At 47.2% G+C, this 24,006-nt stretch overlaps 1 protein-coding gene across 1 annotated transcript in view; it reads right to left on the reverse strand.

The window, feature by feature from the left end:
• The window catches only part of SNX29 (sorting nexin 29), a 567,324-nt gene that overhangs the window by 60,432 nt on the left and 482,886 nt on the right, over nucleotides 1–24,006 (reverse strand). The window contains exon 18 of the mRNA XM_006867206.1: nucleotides 5,545–5,685. Coding sequence (XP_006867268.1) covers nucleotides 5,545–5,685 — 141 coding nt within the window. The remainder of the gene's footprint in view (nucleotides 1–5,544; nucleotides 5,686–24,006) is intronic.

The following is a 24,006-nucleotide window of genomic DNA, read 5'->3' on the forward strand; positions in this document are numbered from 1 at the left end:
ACACGCCTTTGTTGGCGTAGTCACCAAGATCTTCTTGCCTCAGCCTAACCTAGCCTTATCCTGACTAGTGCAAGTCTGATGCCTACCATGTTTTAAAGTGAATGAGGAACTGTCAGAAGCTGCCCATTGGAAAGGGAATATTGAACTCCTGGTGGTGGTGATGGGAGGAGCTGTCAAGTCGGCTCCAGCTCATCTCTACCTCATACGGCAGAGCAGATCTTGCCAGGTCGTTTCTCCTGTGCAATAGCTGGTGGGTTCCAACTACTCACCTTCAGGTTAGCAGCCAAGCGCTTAACTATTGTACCAGCAGGGATTTGTTTCTGGTTCCTGTAAAGGAGTAACTATTGAGTGGGAGAGTGCTAAGCAGACCCACGATGTTGGCGTGACAACAGGAGGCCGGGGCATCTCCGGCAAGTGCTCTGAGCATTTTGTGCAGTCACAATCTAACATGTGTGAGGAGTTCTGGTGGCACAATGGTTAAGTGCTTGGCTGCTATCCTGAAGATCAGCTGGGGGCTGAAACCTACCAACGATCCCACAGGAGACACAACATGATGATCTGCTCCTGTCAAGAGAACAGCCTACAGGGCACTTGGTACTGTCCTACGTGAACCATGCATTACAATCAACAAAGACGAACAGTAGTTTACTGAGGCAACAGAATTTATTTGTAAAGATGAATTCTGGGCCTACAAGAGCATCCTAGGTACTCATCCTATCTTTGAGGCCTAAAAACATTGTTCAAAGCAGGGTTGCTATTAGACAACATTTTTATTTTAAGTCTGATAGATGATCAGCAATGGCAATGTTGGAAAATATCTATAGATTGTGACTCACGGCGACGCTCTGTGTGTCACTGCAGGGCTGCTGCTCCTTACAGTTTGCTAGGGTTTCTTTTTCTAAAGTAGCTAGAAATTCAGGCTAGACATACACTTCTCTAACAGATACATCTGGTGTGGCATTGTAGCATCAGCAGTGGACTGCGAACCACAAGGTCGGAAGTTCAAGCCCACCAGCTGCTCCTTGGAAACCCTTATTCAGGGTCGCTATGAGTCGGAGCCGACTCCACGGCACTTAACAACAACAACAGATACAATAGGCTATGTGAGCTTACTATATTCTGAATAAAGCTCAGGTCTGTGGATTCAGGGGTAAATCACAGAATGGTTATAAGGCTTACAGCAGCAAGGTACACATTACTGAATTCTCCACAATAATGGGGTGTTTGTAGCCTGCGTTCCTAATGTGCCAGGTGGATGAGTGAGTCACTCTTGAAGTGAACCACAGAGAAGATTCTGTGGTGGTTGATTTTTCTGGGTCAATTTATAATCAAAGCTCGTGCAAAATTTTGCCCTCAGGATAGCAAGCAGGTATTTGGTGCTATTAGGGCCAGAGTAGGCAGGACTTCCTAACAGGTCATCATTAGCCTCTGCTGGGTGATGAAGGTCTTGCTCAATTCTGACTCAACCTGCCCTTGAAAATCAGAAGGATTCCTCAGATCTGTCCTGGACAGCCGCCAAAGTGCACTTAAGGGAAGCAGGTACATCTCAGCCAGGCAATTGTGAGGGAAAAGGAGAGACAATACAGTCATCATCCTACCCGGCAATTCAAAGTTAAAGGGCCAAACAGGCTAGAAAAGGGGCCATGGCTCCATGCCTGCACAGAGAGCAGCAAATGGAAGGGAGGCAGCTGAATCCACTGTGAGAGCAACAAGCAGGGTCGGGAAAGGACCAGCCACTCATCACAGGGCCAGACCCACTGAGACGGCACTGAGAGCTGAAGCTGGTTCATCAGCAGGTAGGGTATGGTAAGTCAAAACACGGCCCACCAAAGATGCCCATAAATGAATCCCAAAAGTCTGTGCATATGTCACCTTACAGGGCCAAAGGAACTGTGCAGATGTGATTAAATCATGGCCCGTGGGATGGGAGATGGTGTAGGATTCCCTGGGTCGGCTCAATCAATCACAAGTGTCTTCATAAGAGGGAAGAAACAAAGGCCAGAGGCAGAGGAGGAGCTGGGACAATGGAAGCAGATGTGAAAATGATGTGGTTGTTGGCTTTGAAGACAGAAAGAAGACAGTTACCGGCCAAGGAATGGGGCAAGCCACTAGAAACTGAAAAGGCATGCAGAAGCCCTCCCTTCCAGGGCTTCCAGAAGGAATACACCCTGGCCCACACCTTGACTGGAGTCCAAAGGCTGATTTTGGGCTTCTTACCTGCAGAGCTCTAAGAGAATAAGCCTGTGTTGTTTTCAGGCACTAAATTCACTGGTGTTTGTTACACCAGCAATACAAAACTAATGTATAATGGGAGTAATTTCACTGTCTGAATACCGTCAATTCAGTCTTGTGCTATCATAGCTTTCCCGTACAAAACACAGGCCAATTTGCTGAGAAGGGGAGTGTGGGAGGGATGCTTCGGTGTAACATTTTCTCCAAATGACATACGGATCTTACAACTAACTCCAGTTACAACCATCTGTTTCACTCTTTTCTTAGTATGTCTAGAATCCTGGCGTGGTGCTGCAGGTTAACATGCTGGACTGCAATGGTTGGTTTGAACAGCAAGATTGGCGGTTCAAGCTCATCAGTGGCTCCTTAGAAACCTAATACAGGGGTGCTGAGTTGGAACTGACTTAACAGCACTTAATAGCAGTAACAATCATTATTAACATGTACGACATACAATACTGCTGTTAAAAGTGCCGACAAATTGGTGGTTCAAACGGACCTTGAGGTCGAGTGCTTATTCTATGGCGCCAGGTGTGGGAGTGTGTAAATTGCTGATGTCATCATTCTTAGATGATTCATTTTCAGGTGCTCAATGCTAAGATTGATAAAGATATGGATAATAAAAAGCCAGTAATAATGAAAACTAACAAAAGAGGAAGTATTTGCATGACATCAGAATGGACTTAATACCGCGTCATCGGAACAGAACCTGGTGAAAATCTGGGACTACCTGTGTGTTGGTGAAATAGAATATTTTAAATGATATTTTTGGCAGTCTGGATGAATCCCTAGATTTGTATAAGCCTAGAAGTCATTACTGTTGTTAAGTTCTATAGAGGTGGTTCCAACTCATAGTAACCCTGGATAGGTTTCTGAGTGGCTGGTGGGTTTGAACTGCTGATCTTGTGGTTATCAGTCCAATGCTTATCCTTCAGTGTCACACCAGGACTTGGAACTTTAACCCAATGATATCTGCCATACGGTTTCTCTTTAGCTTCTTGGGTTAAAACAATTCTAGAAAGTGATTTTACTCCTCTCTCTGAATGAGGGCCACATAAATGGGAGATTTAGGTTAGATCTGTGATAAATCTCCTTTATAACAGTTTACGTTAAAGCCCAGCAGACCCAGACCTGTTCAGATTTCTAATCTGATTCAACACAGAAAACTATGAACAAGTCAACGTATCAGTTAGCCGGTGTTTTCTCTGTGGAATTTCCAAAGGCTTGTGGAGGGAGTAAGGGGAACTTTTCCTCTGGTTTCATAAGATAAAGGTCCCAGAAAATCCTATGGAAGGGCCTTGGAAATTTCTCTATGCAGTCATTGTTGTTGTTAGGCACCATCAAGATGGTATCGATTCATAGCGACCCTATGCACAACAGAACAAAGCACTGCCCAGTCCTGTGCCAAACCTCACAATCATTGCTACACTTGAGCCCATCGCTGCTGCCACTGTGCCAAGCCATCTCTTTGGGGAGCTTCCTTTTTGTCGCTGACGCTCCACTTTGCCAAACATGGTCCCTCCTCACAAAACGTCTGAAGTATGAGAGATGAAGTCTGGCCATCCTGGTATCCAAGGAGCATCCTGGCTGTACTTCTTTCAACCCAGATTGGTTTGTTCCTTTGGCAGCCCATGGTACTTTCAATATTCTCCTCTAACACTATAACTCAAATGTATCAATTCTTCTGTGGTATTCCTTATTCACTGTCCAACTTTTATATGCAAATGAGATTACTGAAAATACCATGGCTTGCTTCACTCACACCTTAGTCCTCAAACTGACATCTTAGCTCTTTAACACTTTAAAAAGGTCTTGTGCAGCAGATTTGCGTAATGCAATACGTCGTTTGAATTTTTGACTGCTGCTTGAGTGTTAATGGTTGATCCAAACAAAATGACGTTTTTGACAACTTCAATCTTCTCTCCATTTATACGGATGTTGTTTATTGGTCCAGTGGTGAGGATTTTTGTTTTCTTTACATTGAGATGCAATCCATACCGAAGGCTGTGGTCTTTGATCTTCATCAGTAAGTATTTTAAGTTCTCCTTGCTTTCAGCAAGCAAGATTGTATCATATGCATATCACAGTGGTTAATGAGTGTTCCTTCTATCCTGATACCACCTTCTTCTTCATGTAATGCAGCTTTTTGGATTATTTGCTCAGCATACAGATTGAATAAGTATGGTGAAAGAATATAACTCTGGCACTTTTCCTAATTATAAACCTTTCAGTTCTGTTGGAACAACTGCCCCTTGGTCTATGTACCGGTTCCTCATGAGCACAATTAAGTGACTGTAATACTCCTCTGCAAGGTTGTCCATAGCTTGTCATGATCCACACAAGTGAAAGCCTTTGCAGAGTCAATAAAGCAGAGACAAACATCTTTTGTTATTCTCTGCTTTCAGCAAAGATCCATCCGATGTCAGCAATGATATTCCTTGTTCCACATCCTCTTCTGAATCTGGCTTGAGCCTCTGGAAGTTCTCTGTCACTGTATGGTTATGGATATTTTTAAATTATCTTTAGCAGAATTTTGCTTGCACGTGGTATTCATGAAACTGTCCAATGATTTCTGCATTCTCTTGGGTCACCTCTGTTTGGAATGGGTACAAATATGAATCTCATTCTATCAGTTGGCCTGATAGCTGTCTTCTAAATTTCTTGTTAAAGTCACCCCACTGTTATATTTATATAGCAGCACTAGAGAACTAAGAGAGCAAAGAAATAGACTATAGCATTATTAACTAACAGTTTTCATTAGGGGAATAACCTAATCAGATACAGAAATCCTTCTGAGAAAGTGCTATCATGGGAAGTAACTCTACATGATAAGACTAAACAAAGAGCAAGACAACGATGGATGAAAACGAGGCAGGGGAAAACTCCAAACCACATGGATCAGAACAGGGTGCTCCAAACTATGGCCTACAGGCCAGACCCAGCAGCCACCTGCTCCCATGAGTCCATGTCTCACCGAACACAGACCTATTGAGTCATCCTCTGTGACAGTGAACGGCAGTCTCTGAGACTCAGAAACAGGAGATGGTCCACAAAGCCTAAGACATTTACTCTCCAGTCCTTTCCAGAAAAAGTTTCCCAACCCTTGCTCCATAAAAATGACCAGCGAAACATCATGCGATTATCTTTAGATGGTGGAATTATGAGCGATGATTTTCTTTTCTCTATGGTTTCTTAAACTACCCAGCATGTCACATTTTGGGATAATAAGCCAAAAAGGAAGAAGAAGAAACAGTGTGCCCCAGTTGTTGGTGCAAAGAAATGGGGCGCCTGGCTCCATTCTGTGTACGGTACCTTGTTTCCAATGGCCTTTTTGGGTGGGAAGTTGTAGGCCCTCACTTGAGGGTATTTGTTCTGTAGCTTGTGGTGCAAACTTCTGAACTCCGTATAGCGCCGATACACATTCCATTCATCATCCTTTATCCGGACGTAGACCTGCCAAGAAAGCCGAGAGAGAACATGAAATTCTCTTACAACACTCATTATACACCAAAACCCACTACTGTGGAGTTGATTCTGACGCATTTGGTACCCGAAGCTGTAAATCTTTACGGAAGCAGACTGTCTCTCCTTCTCCTGCAGATTGGCTGGTGGATTTGAACCGCCTACCTTTTGGTTAGCAGCCCAACAGTTAATCCATGACACCACCACGGCTCCTCATAAAGCACTCAATACATACCTGTGAGTCCTGTGCGCCTTCAAAAAATCACTGACATCAGATCAAATGATCAATAACTTTGTTAGGTGTAAGGGGCAGGGAAACTAGATGACAGGAAATGGAACAACCAGACCAGAAAGGAGAATATCATGCATTGTGACGTATGTAACCAATGTTACTGACTTGTGTAGAAATTGTTGAATGGGGACCCTAAGCTGTTGTATAAGCCTTCACTGAAAACGCAATAAAATATTGTTCCAAAATAGTTAATGGAAACAACAAAACACAACCACACTCATTATAAAGGAACAGGTTGGCAGTAATGCCTCACCCATGAAAACATGGAGTCAGCTCCTTGAGAGCAGGCAGCTTGGTGCCCGCGGATGCCCAGTGTCTGGTCTGGAAAAAGGGTGGAGACTGCTGATTGGACAAGTGGACAAACGGACGAATAAGCCCAGCAGTGAAGTTACAGGAGCCATGTGCTGTCTCGTTCCCTATTATCAGCAGGGCTCCAAGGCCAACCAACCTCACAGAAGCAGTCTTCTATTTCTGTCACATACATACTGAACCAGTAACAGCTTGCTGATGAAACAGGTTCACCTCAAAAACCACCCAGCATCCCAAATACAGACGTTATATGTTTGAAGGCCAGGGTCTCTCTTAACATCCTTGTGAATAAGATGAGGAAAAGGAAGACTTTTACCAAGGAATTCTGGTTAATAGAAGTTTCCAGTGGAATTAGATAGAGAAACAGAAGATCTGTTAAGTTTATAAAAGCTTCCCTGATAAGAGGGACAGAAAATATACTGGCCAAAAGATATCACAAGAACTCCACTGGGTGAGGGATGGGTCCAACCCAGCATGATGGAATTCAAAATGATCCATGTCAGGGTCCAGAGTCTATAAAATGGGGGCATTTACAGCAAACTGCAGCCCGAGCCATGCAGACTTAATGGATTTTAGTAAATTCAAGCTAAGTGAAAAAGCTCATGTAATCTTAAACCTAGAAGACCTATGTATGGTATGTTCTAGAGCAAAGGCATTTAGATGCTCAAAGGCATCCAGAACAAAGAAAGGCATCTGGTTAGTTATGGAGAACCAGGACTTGGAGTTTTCCTGGTCTCACCAGTCTGAGCGGGAAAGGACAAACCTGCAGCAATTTAACCCAGCTGAGCCCAGGGGCCTTGCCTTCACTTAGGGAATTCTCTGAGTCCTCCCCGGTGATAGCAAATGCTACTTGTCACCCAGGATCCGTTTTCCCCCAATATGGCTACTGGGTAATGTAATGCTGCCAGCCACAAGCTACGGCAATGAGACACAAGCAAAAATCACTGTTTGGTTCTCCAGAGAGACCTTACACAGCCAGCTATCTTTTTGTCCTTCTCCTTTCCTTTTTCTCTATTTCTCAAATGCAGATGTGATGACCGCAACTCCAGCAGCCATTGTGTGATCATGAGGTGACCATGCAAGCGGAAACAGAAGGACTGAGTCTCCAGTGACATTTTAGATTGCATTTACCAGTGGAGGGACTATTTGCTCCAGATGGTTTGTTTTGCTTTTAACAAAAGAGAAAAATTCACCTCTAAGTTGCACATGCTAATGTTTCGGGGGTTGGGTACCAGCAGCTGAATGCCATTCTTAGCCAATACATCTTAAATGGAATGTGTCTGCTTGCGGTATATGCTGACGTAAATTCAAACGTCCTCTGGAGAGCGGCAAGAGCAGGCGCTTGGCTGATCATCATGCACACCACGAATCATCTACATCAGAAGGTGAGGTAGGCACCTACGAAACCTGGCCACGCCGCTCTGGTTACCTGTAGCCTGCTCTGACACTTCCCTGCTTCTAGCCTGCAGCAGCACTTCCATTGAGTTGTTGCTACAGTGGTCATATGGACTGCAAGGCCTTAACTATATACTGTCTGGTCCTCTAAGATATAAGTTGGCTGACCTGTGCTCTAGATCATGAGGGGGTCCCTTTCACTTATTTTTCATCAACACATCTGAGAACCAGTGTGGAGAGCGTGGTACTTTCCAAATATCACCAGCCCCTGGGTGGGCCACACACTGACCATCTGGGGTCCAGGGATTCCTATTGTTCCTGGTGATTCTGAAGAGCAGAAACCACACACAGAGCACACATTCAGGGGTCAAACAGAACCACTATTTCCCCTCAATGGCCATTTACTTGCTCATCTGTTAAACAGAGATGATAATGAACAGCAACCCACGGTGGTGTGGAGCGCCTTCACCCATATGACAATGCAGTTATGCCTGGGATCATGTGAGGAAATGGGATTCCATTAGGGGGAGAAGTTGTTGTTAAATACCATCGAGTCAGTCTGCCTCATAGTGAACTTGTATAGGGCTTCTGAGGCCTTTTAAATCTTTGCAGGAGCAGAAAATCTCATCTTTCTCCCATGGAGTGGCTGGCGAACTATAACCACCAACTTCGTGGTTCACAATCCAGTGCTTATCCTACAGAGCCACCGTGTTCCACATGGGCAGAAGGGAGGGGGCCTAAGGTGAGACTTTGGCCTCTACACTTTCAGAGCCATTGAATAGTTGGTTATATCCAGATGGGACAAGCGCACATGGGACACAAAACGACTTTGTTTTAATCAAGTTGTGACTCTCAAGAGAACATGCCAGGTGATGAAGGTACCCTGCACTTCCCAGGGACACACAACAATGACATCACAAGGGAAAACAAAGATACAGGCAAGAGAGCCATACGTTTCCCAGCAGAGTTATGAATGGCTGCAAGAATAAAGCCTCCAATGACACACGGGTACTGCAATTTGCAAGCAGTGAATGTCAACATGTCTTAAAAATGACCCTAATGGAAGTGTTCAATTCTGACTCTACATTTTCCCATAAAACACTTTTGCTGTTGTTAAGTGTGCTGTTCAGTTGGTTTCAACTCACAGAGACCCTGTATAGGGTTTCTGAGGAGCAGCTGGTGGCTTTGAACCATTGACCTTGAGGTTAGCAGTCAAGTGCTGACCCTACAGTGAAATAAATGCATGAGTCCTTCCCTCAATAGAAGGCTTTATTTTTCTACGTTGTTGTTTTTTCATTGAGTTGGTTCCGACTCATAGTGACCCTATATAGGGTTTCCGAGGAGCAGCTGGTAAGTTTGAATCGCCATACCAAAGAACAAATAATGCAATTTATTAGTCCCGACAGTAGTCATTTTCAGACAGTAAAAGTGTAGATACATGTGTGAGCTAAGAAAGTTGCTGAATTTCACTTCTGTTGATGGAAGCTCCCAGAGCACAAAACAATCAGTGTCCATCCGAACAAGTGTAGGCATGAAAGCCTACAGCTTCCCTTTGACTTACCCATCTGCTCTACCTGGGTACTTCCGGGTCAGCCTGGGTAGTTCAGGGTCAGCCGACACCTGTGGAGGGGCTTCTCCCATGCTCCTCCTCTCCTGCACACACATATCCATCCCATTTCAATGTCAATGACTCAGCCTGGATGTCTGGTAGGAACTCCAGACTTTTTTACCCATAAAGCAAAAAGCCAAATCCCCTGGTGTCCATGGATTGTGACTCACAGTGACCCTATGGGACAGAATAGAAGGCTACAAACGTTACTGAAGCAGGCTGCCACATCTTTCTCCTGCGGGGCTACTGGTGGGTTTGAACCAATGACCTCCCAGTTAACAGCTGGGGACATAAGCACCAAGCCACCAGCAGAGCTCCTTTTTGGGAACCTAAGTCTGCCTGACTTCTAAGGCCGTTCTCTATCCCTGCAGGAACCGAGGGCCTCTGGTTCAAGTTCCTGAGGCCCAAGCATCCCTTCCTTGGGTAGATCACAGATCCTCAGAACCATCTCCATGGTACCAGAAGATCCAATCACATCTTCTCATTTACGCCTCTCCCTCTGCAAATCAAATGCCATGAACATCTTCCAGAATCATCTAGCAATCCACCTTCAAGTACTATGCTCTTTGCAGCACAGACATTTTTTAGCAAATTAAAGTTGTCCTTGAATTGTACTTAACCAAAAATCATCAACATATTTGACTAAAGAACTGAAAGGGCTTACGCCCCGAATTGTTATTTCCCCCCCTGGTTTATAAAACTAAGTTCCTTCGACCAGCACCATAAAGATAGTAATAATTCCTCCAAGGGATAAAATGGATTGGCTTCTTTGGGCAGAACCACGTTCCCTTTTAAAACGAGCAATAAAAAGCCACTTTAAGTTCAACCTCCTTGACTCAGCAAAAGAAAAAGAAAAAAAAGGATAAGATCTGTTTTCAGGAATCAAGATACAAACCAACCCTCTTCTCTGTTTAAGAGGAAGTTCCAATCTTGAGATTTCTTTTCACTGGGGAAATCACTCCAGTTATACCTTTAATGCACTTGGGAGAAAGGGGAGGTTAAGGGAAAAACAAGACATGAACTCAGTTCATTAATGAACGGAGTCCTGAATAAGCTCCTGTATCGAGCGGTCCGGAGAGCAAAACCTTCATTCTGAAGAGAAAGAACAGTTGTGGGTGGAGGCAGGAATTAAGCCTGCAGATTACCCTTAGACCTTAAATCAAAATACCCCTTGAAGTCTTCTTAAAACTCCACAACAACAACAGTGTAACTGTAACAGTCAAGAATGTCTACCTTGAGCATTATGATCTTTTAGGATCTAGCTGTTAGGAATCAAATTGACCACAGCAACTCGAAAGACAAGACAGGAACTTTAGGTGGAAATCGATGTACAATTCAAAGAACATCATCAGTGTTGCTGAACGGGAAACTTAGAAATGGTGTATGTTTTCCTGCGTACATGCTAGAACCAAACAACAACAACAACAACAACAACAAAACACCAGCTGTGGACACAGTTGTATCAGCCAGAAGGCCCGCCAAGTCAGTACTTGCCCTTCCTGCAAAGGGAAGCATTATGCCGTGTTCCCTATCGCCATATAAACTGGAACTTTGTATCATTGGGATCCCACAGCACGTGCTCCTTCATACCTGGACTCATCTGCTCAGTACTGGGCTGGAGAGATGTCCTGTGCTGTTGTGTGGAGCAGTCATTAGTCCATGTTCATTGCTGCATAGTACTCCATTCTAAGACTGAGCCACGCTTTATCTGTTCTGCTGGGCTGAGCAGTTGGTTTGCTTCCCATTTGGACTATTATGGATAAGAAAGCTGTGGCCATTTATGAGCATGACTTTTTGTACTTGTTTTGTGATTAGAGATTTATACATGAAATGGTAAATAACAAAGCGTCTAGATGAAAACATGGATGAATATTTTCATGACATTGGGCAGATGAGAGAGCAAAAGAATGACTGACTGAAAATCCTGTTTTAAGTAGGTTGACATTAACCCCACATCTGGTTTAAGGCTGGGCCAAGCAGACATATAAACTTGTTGAGCCAAAGGCCCTCATGAGGCATGGGCTGTGTAGGAAGAAAAGCTTGGGTTCAAATCCCTACTCTTCCCCTTCCTGTCCTCCTGGGGATGATACCTCTGCTTCTCAATCTGTGAAATGGGGCGGTGGTGAGATGCTGCACCCTGCCCTGTGCCTGGCAGGCAGTAGTAAGTAAAGGCAGCTGTTCATCCTGCCACCCTATCACCTTCGCCATCATCTGCCTTTGTGTATATGAACTTCCCCATTACAGGATTAGGGGTAATTATAGGGTGTGCAATCATGAAATTAAAGCAGGTAATTACCATGCCTAATTAATTGTCAAATGTTAGGCAGGCGAGGAAACACAAACAGAATGCAGAGCCTGTGGGTTGGACAGTTAAGCATCCCCTCTGCTTCCAAACAACTGCCAGCAGAAATAGCAGCGCTCAGGAAATGACCTTCTTGCCTTGAGTTCCAAAGCGCTAGAGCAAACCCTGGGGAGTGTTAGCCAGGCTTCTGACTCAGAACACCTCTTCTCGGCTGCAGGCAGGTCTTGTCACATGGCACTGAGGTTCCCGGACCACACTGCTATTTTGGGAGAACTTCACATAAGATACTTGGCTCTGACCCTGCAGAGAAGCCTGCTGACATGAACGCAGGCGAGCGGCTGTACATAGTCCTGCTTTGGAACCAGAGCACCAGGCTGCCCCGTGTGTCCTTCTCATTACAGAACAGATGCCTCCCTCTTCATTTCCAGCACCACAGAACTATTACTCAAATCCTGAACTCTGGGACTAAACATTTGTTCAGGCATGCTGGAGCATGCAACAGTGAAAGTGAGCATTAATGATAACTGCCTTGGACTTTTTAGAGGAAGATGATGTACCATTTTCGTAGTATCAACCGTGTGCCATAAAATACACTAGCCAGTTTACATATGGTGTTCACTAATGTCCTGCCATGTCACGATCTTTGAAATGGAGACTTGGAGCAATGAAGAAGGGTGTCCAATATAAGGCAGGCAGTCCTTGGGCGGTGCAAATGATGAAATGCTCGCTGCTCACTGGAAGGTTGGCAGTCTGCCTCTAACTACAGGTGTTGCGTAAGAAAGGCCTGGTGATGCAGGCCCAATAATTAAGCCACTGAAAACCCTCCGGAGCAGAGTTCTCCTCTAACCCATGAGGGATCCTCCTGAGTTAGGACCCACTCGACAGCACTTGGTAAAGATAAGAGCAGCCAGGACAGGATGCTAAGTTGAAACTACTCCAAAAGCCCATGCTGCAGCTTCTCCATCTTTGAGACAAACAAGTGCTACAAACTCGCTCTAGAACTCTGACATGCTGATGAGTTCTGTGACACTCAGAGCCAGCAAGATGGCATTTGGAGAACAAAAATCCTTTTAAAAATGGCTTTAGGTTCCTAATTCATTTCGCTTCCTTAATAGCCAAGGAATGAAATGATTTGTGTTTTGGTTCACGGCCTGCGTTAATGTAGCCTCACAAAACTTTCCTTTTAATGAAATGGCTTCATGTGTTATTAACTGTAAGTGTCCTTATTGCCAGAACCAAATGTCTGAATTACTATATGGCCATGCTGATGGAGTGGCATTACTGCAGCCCGATTCTGAGAAGATGAACAACTTCACCAGAGAAAAAACGCGTTTTCAGTTGGCTGGCTTATGTAAGTGATGAGGGAGGAAATGCATTATTTACGAAGCATTCCCAGCACAGGTCCACGGCCCTCTGAGGGAAGAAGGGCAGAGAAGGAGTGGGTTGGAAAAGGAAGAGATGGGGCCAGTGAGTTTGTGACCACAGGATGAGGACTGCTGCACACACATGCTGGTCACCACGCTTTGGCTTTTGTGGCATTTGTCTTCCAGCATTCCCCAAACAGACTCTCCCTGCTCTGGTTTTCAGACCTGAAGAGTAGACATCCTGGGTTCAGGTATCTGCGCCCCTTCTAGAACCTGCCAAGTCAATGTTTCCTCCCCCACCCCCTCGGGTCCTCACACAGAAGGGGTTGCTCTGTCCTCTGGGTACTGACAGGTGTCTCCCCAGTGCCAGGCTCAGGGTTAGGCCTCGGGGATACCATGGAAAACAGAATCAGGCATGCTCGCCTGTCCTCCCAGAGTTCAGAGTTTGCTGGGGAGCTCCTGCAAGCAGACACTGCAAATAAACACACCGAAGCGCTTCATTTCAAACGAAGATAAGAACGCCAAAGAGAGAGAGGGTCTTTCAGCTGTGCTAGGCCTGGGTACTGACAAAGGGCACTGAACAACAATGTCTGGGTGGGGGTTGGCCGGCTGAACAGGTGTTTGACCTGGGACAGAAAGGGGGGGTCGGGGTGGACCAGCCACAGAAAGGAACACAGCTCTGGAGCAAAGGGCGGGGCATGGGACAAGAGAAAACGTTCTAGAAAGGCTACCCAGTGGCGTGGGGAGACATAGCACAAGAGAGCTATCTGGAATGCCGGGGCAGGAGAAGATGAGGACAGGAGAGGATGCTGTGGGGGGTAGCAGAGCCATATTTCAGCTGCCCTGGAGGTGAAGTCCACCTGTGTGCCTCTGCTGGAATGATGCTCTGGACAGGGTACTCCACGCTCATTCCCTCGTTGGCTCCCTCCTTCCCTCCCTCCCTCTGGCAGCCCCACTCCCCCTTGCAGTTCCCCAGCACCCACCACACTGGACACTGTAGGTATCTGCTTCTTCACCTATTTACTGTCTCTCTCCACCAGAATGGAAGCTCCCTGAGGGCAGAGGTCTGGCTAACTGTGCACTGCTGCGTCCCCTGCCCCAGGACAAAGGAGGCATTCAGTACACACTCACTGAAATCCACGCCAAAGACCAGGGTGAGGCTGCGCACTTTGAGTTCACTGAGCTTGTCTGTCCACTAGGGCCAGGATGAGCAGCTCCTGTGGACTGGGGGGTCCACGAGGCAGGCAGGGATCAATTACACTGTGGGTGCTGCATGTACTACACACACAATGCGAGCCCTTCACCTATAGCTCTAATGGACAACATAGATATACACTGGTATTCTGTCCCTTACACGTTGAGATGATTTAGAGGGTAAGTCTCTCAGAGAGGCATGGTTTTGCTTCTTTTTAAAACACTATGGGCCTAATGGCTGAAGGATGTAAGGTCTAAGCCCAGCTGTCATACTGGAGTTTAGACAACAAGCCGAATAAGTTCTACAACGCCCTCCACCCGACTCAGAGCCATAATTACCACGGGACCAGGGCGCAGCTGTGCCCTGGAGGCCAGCTTCCTAACTAGGGTCATCTTTAGCATAAGTAGTGGCCACAGGGGCAGCCCCCACTTGCCGGACTGGTCCCTGACTGCGCATGAGCTGCTTCCCTGGGAACTTGGAAACAGCTGGAGCTGTTTGGATAAGCGTCAGTTCCAGCAATCAGGTTGGGGGTGGGGGAGCCAGCCATCATATGTGGGGAGTTGAAAAGGAAACATGACCTCATCCTGCAGTCCCATGTTGCAGGCTGGATACTAGAACCACGAGGATGAGCTGTGTACACTGCCGCAGACACTCATCTGCTAAGAACTGTTACATTGTTACTGCTGCTACATGTCACCAAGATGATTCTGACTCACAGTGACCGACCTTGCAGTTGGGGTCCAGTGCTTATCCTACAGCGCCACACTAGGATTCTGGTTACATTACTCGCAACATTGAAATGACTGGTAGCGTTTTCAACTTTACACAAAGTCGAAACATCTGCCTCTATCCTCAAAACACAAATGCCAGCTGAGTGTTCCCAGAACAAGGGAAAGAGCTAGATTATCTGTTTATCCTGAAACAATACTGATATGATTCTAGTCCATGCAACGATAGTTACTCCTGAATGTTGCTCGATTTTTAATTTTCTTTACGGTACTGAGTTCCTCAAATCTCTTTTCTCTACTCACCACTGATTTTGGTCAGAGAAAAATGAAATGCTATTTTATAAGTAAACGGGATTTTCGGTCAGCAGAGTGAAGGCATAGCAGTACCTGACCCTTTCTCTGCTCTCCAGAGAGAACCAAGTCAATGTTAAAACAGTAAAGCATAAACAACTGTGATTTTAAAATGTACAGCCACAATCCAAAGTCTGTCATTCAGGAACACGGAGGAGACACCTAAGGGAGGATGGAGGCAAACAGAGCAGACTAGGGAAGCAGGGCTCCACCTGGGCTGCAGGAATCTGACTGGAAAGGGTTCCAGGAACTGAACCCCAGCTGGACTTTCTGTGTGAAGAGCTGGGGCACTTGTGGAGAGCTCACCCTAACCAGATGCTATGGAGTGTATTCTGACTTACAGAGACTCTCTGTGTTACAGAGGGAAACTGCTCCACAGGACTTTCTGAGCCGAGGTCTTAACAGATGCAGACCACCAAACAGTTCTTCTGTAGTGCCGCTGGATGGGTTTGAGCTACCAACCATTAGGTTAGTAGCTCCATGTCAATTGTCTGTGGCTCCCAGGATGGGATCTAAGGAAAGCTAAAGGAAGGTGCACTGCTAGATGTGATGTGGTTTTCAGTTTTAAGCAGCAGTACTGTGATGCATAGGTGGTTATTGTTCACTCACAACCAAAGCCCTTGGGAGAGCAGCTGCTGGCATGGCAGGCAGCATTCCGTAACAGAGGAATTCACTGTGGCTCAGAGAGAAACCAAGGGCCGCCGTATGAACTTGCTTCCCGGACAGCACAACTCTATGTGAGTGGGTGGACACGTGTCTCATTAATGCCCGAATCACAGAAAGAAAGGAGCGAAACCAAGCCCCACTGCTTCCTCCTGACTTGGTTGAACTGTGTTAATTTAGCGGGCACCCTATCTACTTCAGTACAAGCGAATTTATTGAGCACCTATTATGTGCCAGAGCTTATGCCAGCTGCGAGGAGGTGGGCAGAGGTGGACTGACAGTTTGGAGATGTGATGATATGCAGCACAGTGTAGGGGCTACAGCTGTGTGACTTCAAACACTGACCTGATGCTCTTATTAACTTTGTTGTAGTTATGTGCCGTGGAGTCAATTCCACCTCATAGCGACCCTGTACAGGGTTTGCAAGGCTGTAAATCTTTATGGGAGCAGAAAGCCTCATCTTTCTCCTGCAGAGCAGCTCGTAGTTTCGAACTGCTGACCTTAAGGTTCACAGCCCGATTCATAACCATTATGCTACCAGAGCTGCTATAACAGAAATACCACAAGGGGGTGGTTTTAAAGTACAGACATTCATATCTCACAGTTTAGGAGGCTAGTACAGTCTGAGCTCAGGGGGCCAGCTCTGTAGGGTCTGGAAGAAGGTCCCTGTCTCTTTTGAGCATCTGCTCCTGAGAAGTCTCCATGTGACCTGGCATCTCCCCTCCCCTGTCTGTTTAGAGACTTGTTTCAGCTCTTAAAAGAGATGATTAAAAGCACACCCTATGCTGATTCAGCCTCATTCACATCACAAAGACAACCCATTCCCAAACGGGATTAGAATCACAGTCATACAAGAGTAGGATTCACACCAGATTTTTTTTTTTTTTTTTGGGGGGGGGGGGCCCATACATTTCAATCCATGATGCCCTGAGATCTTACACAATTTACTAATCCTCTCCATATGCCTCAATTTATTTCTGTAGAGTGAAAACAATTATAGCATTAACCTTGTTGTTGTTGTCCTTAAGTGCTGTTGAGTTGGTTCGGATCCGCAGCGACCCTGTATAGGGTTTCTGAGGAGTGACTGGTAAGCTTGAACTGCAGACCTTGATGTTCAAACCGACTGTGCAGGCCAACGCATTAACCCACAGCACCACACCAGGGTGTGTTCAAGATCAACAACTTTGCTTGGCAATTAGTACCTAAAGCTATGCTTGTTCAAAGGACATTCACACAGATAACCATCCTCCCACACAACCAAAACCAAACCAAGTGGTGATAAGTGGATTCTGACTCACAGAGTAGAACTTGTCCACAGGGTTTCCGAACTGTCATTCTCTACGGAAGCAGACTGCCATGTCTTTCTCCCGAGCAGCAGCTAGTGGGTTTGAATGGCCAATCTTTCCATTAGCAACTGATGCTTTAACCACTGTGACATTGGGATTATTGTCCAGAGAAAGAAATGTTGTGGAAAGGACAGGAGACAAGGAGATGGTACCATGGAGAATGATGTAGAGGCTATCAAGGAGGGCTTCCTGCAGGAGGTGGTGTTGAGCCTTGAAGGCCAATTAAGAGTTGGCAGGGGAGAGGGTAAGGGGAGGCCAGAAGAGGCAGTTGACACTAAAACAACAGTTGTTGTTTTCTACTGCTCTTGATTTTACCTTGTTGTTGTTAAGTGCTGTCGAGTCGGTTCCCACTCATATTGAGCCTGTATAGGGTTTCCGAGGAGCAGCTGGTGAGTTTGAACCACTGACCTTGAAGTTCAAACTGACCTTGAGGTCGAATGCTTAACCTACGATGCCACACCAAGACTCCTGACTATCCTAGACCTCTTCAAATAAACTGTTCTTGAGAACAGAAAGGTAATAAGGATATACGAGGCTATACAAGCATTTGGCGCCAGAAAAAGCAGTGCACTGAACTCTGAAAACACTGAAGAAAAGTCTGCCTCCTCCCGCTCCACAAAGGTTTTAGGGCTGCTCCTTCTGGATGAAGGGTTGCTACCCAGTGGGGCTGTGGGCTGAAGAAGAGTATCGATCCACCAAGCAGCCCTTACGTCAAGAAACTGGCCAGGGAGAGCAGCAGTCGGTGAAGAACACCATTCATGTGTCCCTTTCCAATGTAATTAAGAATGGCCTCCTCCCCAGCTGCAGTTAATTTGCCCTGAGGATCTGGGAGCTGCTCTCCTCTTACAGAACTGGATACGGGCAGGCTGGGCTCCATCTCCCCAGGCTTCCACCTGGGACCCCTCCTCCTCTCAGTCCAAGTGACTGGGACTGTGAGCTCCAGGGCAGTGGGGACATTTCTGGAGGGCTCAACATGTCTCCAAGAACCCAGGGCAGAAGTACTGCTGGGCCTCTCAGGGGTTGGACCAGAAACAGGCAGGAGGATCACCCAGAGCAGGTAGTTAGCTGATAGTGTCTGCTCTGCTCTGTTCAGCTCTCTTCCTGCTATAGCTCACAGCGCAGGCTCCACACTCTTCCAGACTGACCCCTCTTCTCCCTGCTCCAATCTCTTAGGGTATCATCGAGGACACAGCCTCCCAAGTGAACATGGCTGTGTGTCTGTCCAGCTAGCAGCACCTCAATATCCTGCAGGGACATCCTCCCCACCCAACCTTGGTCTCTGTGTTCCCCGGGTGTTCCACTCCAGCTCTGACCCTAGAAGCAGGCATGGGACCGAGTTCTGGCCCAGCCATGCAGTGCCTGCACCACAGTGAAGGTGTGTCACCCAAGCCAGGCTGCTGAGCTGCTGGGGAACTTGGGAGTAAATTCCATTTGGCCGGAACCAATGCCAGCTCAGAGCTGCTGACAACCACCAGGAGCGGGAAGAGATGCAGGGCAGAAAGGGAATGGGAAGCAGGAAATGAGAGGGGAAGGGAGGTGAGAAGGGATAATAAGAAGGTGGGCAGGTGAGGCCTAACAACTGAGGCCACATCTGAATTCCTTAGTTATCTAAGTCAATAAATCCTGATTTGCTTCAGCCAGCTTCAGCTAAGTTTTGCACCTGCAGTTCAAACAATTCAGACTAAAAGAATATCGGGCTAAGCCCATATCTGGAGGGTTCCCCCTGGGCCAATTAGCTCTGGCAGCAAGTGTTTGCCTCTGAGTATGGGTGCTGTGTGCAGGTGAGCGAGGGGTGGGGGACAGTTCTTAGAGAAGCAGTAATAGATTAGCAACACACCCCAAAGACGAGCTCCACTTTGATGCCCAGAGCACCAACTTAAATGACCTTCTAATTCCTTTGCTAATACTCCAAAGCTGCTTTTGCCCCCCTAACAATGACTCTGCGGTTACGGCCGGGACAATCTTAACCTCAGACTGGAGAAACACATCAACATTTCCCTACTCAAGCGACCCGGGGTAGTGCAAACAATTAAGTGCTTGACTACTATCAAGGTTGGCGGTTCAAACCCAGCCAGAAGCACCTCTAGGAATAGGACCAGTGGTTACTGTCTTAACAAAATGTGGACACCAAACATAAACCAGTACTGGCTGCCATCAAATTGGCTCTGACTCATGGCAACCCCATGTGTGCCACATCGATGTGTGCTCCGTAGGGTTTCCAAGAGCTGATTTGGGGGGTGGGGAGTAGATTGCCAGGACTTTCTTCTAAGGTGCCTTTGAGTGGACTCACACTCAAACTGCCAACCTTTCGATGACTGGCCCAGAGTTATTATGACCCATTTGCACTACCCAGGGATTATGTATAACAAAGAACTACCGCCATTGAGCCCACTTCGACTCCTGCTCCAGAGGGTTTCTGAGGCTGTAAATCTTTATGGAAACACTCAGTCATCTTCCTCCGTTCGGACAGCTGGTGGACTCGAACAGCCGACCTTGTGATTTGCAGTCCACAGCCGCCCCGCTCCTGCAGCCATCTAATAGGACTCTCTAATGAGATCCTTCATTCAACATCTACTAATTTCCAGGCTGTCAATCACAACGAAGCATAGTGACACAGTATTTGGGCAAACAGGTGGAGAGGAGACTTTTCGATCTCCTGAGACTTGTTCAAGGTCAAGGCTTGGGTGTCTTCAGAATGCCTCAGCATCCCTGTCCTGACACATGGAGATCCAGTTTCCCACTGAAATGCATTTAAGGAGGCTTTAGCGTCGCTAAGGCTCAGAACCAACTTAAAACTACCAACCAACAACAACAGCAAATGTTAAATAACAAAGCAGCCTTGGTGGCACAATGGGTTAAGCACTGGGCTTCTAACTGCCAGGTTAGTGGTTCAAATCCACCAGCTGCTCTGCAGGAGAAACACAAGGCTGTCTGCTTCTGTAAAAACATGCACGCTCAGAAAGTCTATGCAGGAGTTTCTACTCTCTAAGTTGGAGTCAACTTGATGGCAGTGGATTTGGTTTGATTAATTAAATAACAAGGCATCCTAACGGCACAATGGCAGAGAGCTTGGCTGCTAACTGAAGTATCTGCAGACTGAAGCCCATGGCTCTGCAGGACAAAGACCTGGCACTCTGCTTCGGGAACAATGGCAGCCTAGATGCTCTGGGGCAACGCTACCCTATTATGTGGACTCACTGTGAGTCCACACTGACGTCATACTAAGCTGGCGGTGGTTATGTGCCGTGGAGTCGGTTCCGACTCACAGTGACCCTGTACAGGGTTTCTGAGGCTGTGAATCTTTACGGGAGCAGAAAGCCTCGTCTTTCTCCCACGGAACAGCTGGTGGATTCAAACTGCTGACCTTGCGGTTAGCAAACCCAACATGTAACCAGTACATTACTAGAACTCCTTTTCACAGGACCTAACAATGGTTATGAGTGGAGCTGTTAATCTCAAGGTCAGCCGTTCGAAACAACCAGCTGCTCCTGGGAGAAAGATAAGACTTTCTGCTCCCGTAAAGATTTATAGCCTTGGAAACCCGATGCAGGGTTGCTCTGAGTTGGAACTGACTCCACGGCACACCACACACATAAACAATGATTAAAGGAATCCTGATATGGCACTGTGGGATAAAGCACTGGACTGCAAGGTTGATTCGAACCATAAGGTCAATGGTTCAAATACACCAATCCCTCCTTGGAAATCCTAGATAGGGTTGCTATGAGTCGGAACCAACTTGACGGCACTTAACCACAACAAGGGTTAAATAATGCCAACAGGGGTGGTGTCCAGCTCGGAGCAGAAAGGCTACTAGGAGCCACTTGAGGTCCATCCAGGCTCAGGGTAGCAGCCCGGCAGCTGCGCTTCTGGAGGGGTCTGCAGGTTCTCCGTGTACTGAGAGCCCCAGGCGAAGCTGTGAAAGTTCTCCACCAAAGCGTTCCCAGAGACACAGATGCGTGTTCTTGTCTGGTACAGTTGCAAGGCTGTGCTCACGGTCTTTCATCGTCCTCTTTGAAAGGGATCCGATTTAGAGTTTTTGCGGTAATCATTTCAGAGCCATGAACAATGAGCAGAACAACAGACCATAACAGATGTGTACTTCTCACTAATGTACATTTAAAGTGACATATTGGTCATCATGAAGAGCTTTGTCTCTCACATGACCAAATTTTGGTCGGCACGCAGATTATAAACACTGTAACACTGGTAGTTTCCTGAGTGTGCTCATGTCTTCCTCAGATGGCCGTAAGAAATCATTACAGTTTCAGAAAAGCTCCAAGGGGGGACATGGCTGAACATTTTTTCACTTCGTGTTTCACATTTGCAAAGCAGTATGGTGGAGGCTGCTGTTGTCGCTGGGTCCAGCTGGTCCTGACTCACGGTGACCACATGCACAGCAGAGTGCAACGCTGCTTGGTCCTGAGCCATCCTCGTGACTGACACCAGACTGGACAGTTAGGATCCATGGAGTTTTCACTGGCTGATTTTCACAGGAGTTTACCAGGTCTTTCTTCCTAGTTCATTTGTGTCTGGAAGCTCTGCAGAAACCTGTTCGGCAACACAGCAACATGCATGTCTCCACAGGGTGGTGGCTGGGAACTGAGCCCAAGTCTCCCATGTGGACAGTGAGAATACTCCCTTTGAAGAACCGCTGTCTCATAGTGGAGCCTAACATGCTATTTTGTCCCATCACGTTTTTTAGGGTGACAGGAAAGACACATGAGAAGACAGGCCTTGCCCAGAAGTCCAAAGCCAATTGGAGGTGGGGCCATGACTTGACTGTTGAACTCTTGTAGCCCCTGACCTGTGTTTCTTCCACTCCCCTCACCGTGTCCCCAAGGAGCAGAGAGACGAGCTAAAGCCTAGAAGGCAGCCTGGGGCCATCCTCTAACCTGCCCCATCTCTGCAAAGCATGCGTTGATGCCTGCTGACATGCAAGAATAGGAAGAACTCCTCGAGCTTAGAGGCTAAAACGAGGCACGGGCTGTGAGGTCCCACTGCCTTGGGGAAACCCAGGCTCCCCAATGGCACCACTACCATTGCTGGGTACTATCAAACCAGTACCAGTGCTGTGACCTTGGTCGGTTTACTCAACCTTCCTGAACCTCAATTTTATCACTAGGACAGTGGGGAGAAATTAGCTGTACCTCACACGGCTGTTGTGATGACTCAATGGCACAGCACAACAGTACTGTTGTTGTTGTTGTTGTTGCGAAGTGCCGCTGAATCGATTCCGACCCATAGTGACCCTGTATAGGGTTTCCAAGGAGCAGCTGGTGAGCTTGAACCACCGACTTTGCAGTTTGATGCAGTAGCCCACAGCACCACCACACCAGGACTCCACTGTAGTATTAGCAATTTCACAAACAGGTGAATTCTCACTTGATGTCCCATTGGCAGAGGACTTGAAACGCCACCATGTATTGCTTGCTACCTGGTAAGGAGAAACTAGGGGAAAGGAAGTGTATCTCATTGCCCATGGAAGAAACGGGGCACAGTGGCAAAGCAGGCCTAGGCAGACCGTTAAATCCACTCCATCCAAACATTCCTCTAGTGTGGACAAGCACAAAACAGTTCTCAGGGAGCTGGGGCCAGATAAGTACACAGTAACGGCGCCCTGCTTTCCAGGGATCCAAAGTCAGGGCTTTCTCCGGGACACTTACCTGCCCTCTACCTACACCTCCCTTTGGACTGTTGGCTTGGCTCTATGCCTGGGTCACGCACTCCTCAGAAAAGCTCATAAAGGCTAGACTCCTCTATGTGGAAAATGAGAATTACTCACCTAGTTCCCCACGAAGTGTACACACACATGTCCCACATCATGTGTATACCTCACACCAGGTGTTCACACACACACACTCACACATACACACCAGGTGTATACACACTGCACCAGACACATAGATACACACACACCATCATCACCTGTAGGTACACCTATACATACTACCTCAATTACCAGGTGTGCGACAACGCTACACCAGGGTCATGCACACATGCACACTCACCAGGTTGTACAAACACCCCCACCACCACCACCATAGTCCACCAGGTACACACTCATTTACAGATGGTCTCCTGGTGTCCTGCAACGCCCCAAGTCCCATTCATTGGGCCACCGTAGTGAGGAAGCCCCACCTGGCCAGGTTCCTTAGGCTGAGTATCCCTGTAGGCCTGTAGGCCTGCGCTTGCTGACCCCTCACACTCTCACTCCCATTTACAGCAGCCCGGGGGTCACACCTCCTTTAACAATGGGGAGACGGAGCCTGGGTGAGGCAGAAGGGGAGACAGCCTGGAACTCCTGACTCCGCTGGAGTCTAAACTAGACCCAGTGCTGCCGAAGACTCTCGAGCTCTGCCTGCTTCTGGATACCCATGTCACATTGTGACCACACTCTTCCCTGTGGTGGCCCCCCAGAGGTGCAGGGTGAGAGGACCCACCGAGAGCTACCCACCAGGCATTGCAGCAGACCAGTGGAGTTTTGTGGCTGAGCAATGCTGACTACTCATCACTCGTTCTTCCTGATCTTCCTCAAAGAGCCTTGTGATGGCCTGACTCAGGTTTATGTCTGGGCCCTGGAGCCAGGAGCAAGCAGAGCAGTTTTCTCCTCAGGAAGGGGCAGTGCCAGCCACACACTAGGTACCTGCTCTTGTCCATGGAAGCAAGACAAAACGGCCTCTCCTGGCGCTGGGGCAGGAGTAAGCTTCAGGATCAGCCGGTCTCAGTGGCACACGGGGACCACACTAACAACACGA

This window comes from Chrysochloris asiatica, unplaced genomic scaffold (genome assembly GCF_000296735.1).
Source record: "Chrysochloris asiatica unplaced genomic scaffold, ChrAsi1.0 scaffold00102, whole genome shotgun sequence".
In the NCBI taxonomy this organism is placed as follows: domain Eukaryota; kingdom Metazoa; phylum Chordata; class Mammalia; order Afrosoricida; family Chrysochloridae; genus Chrysochloris; species Chrysochloris asiatica.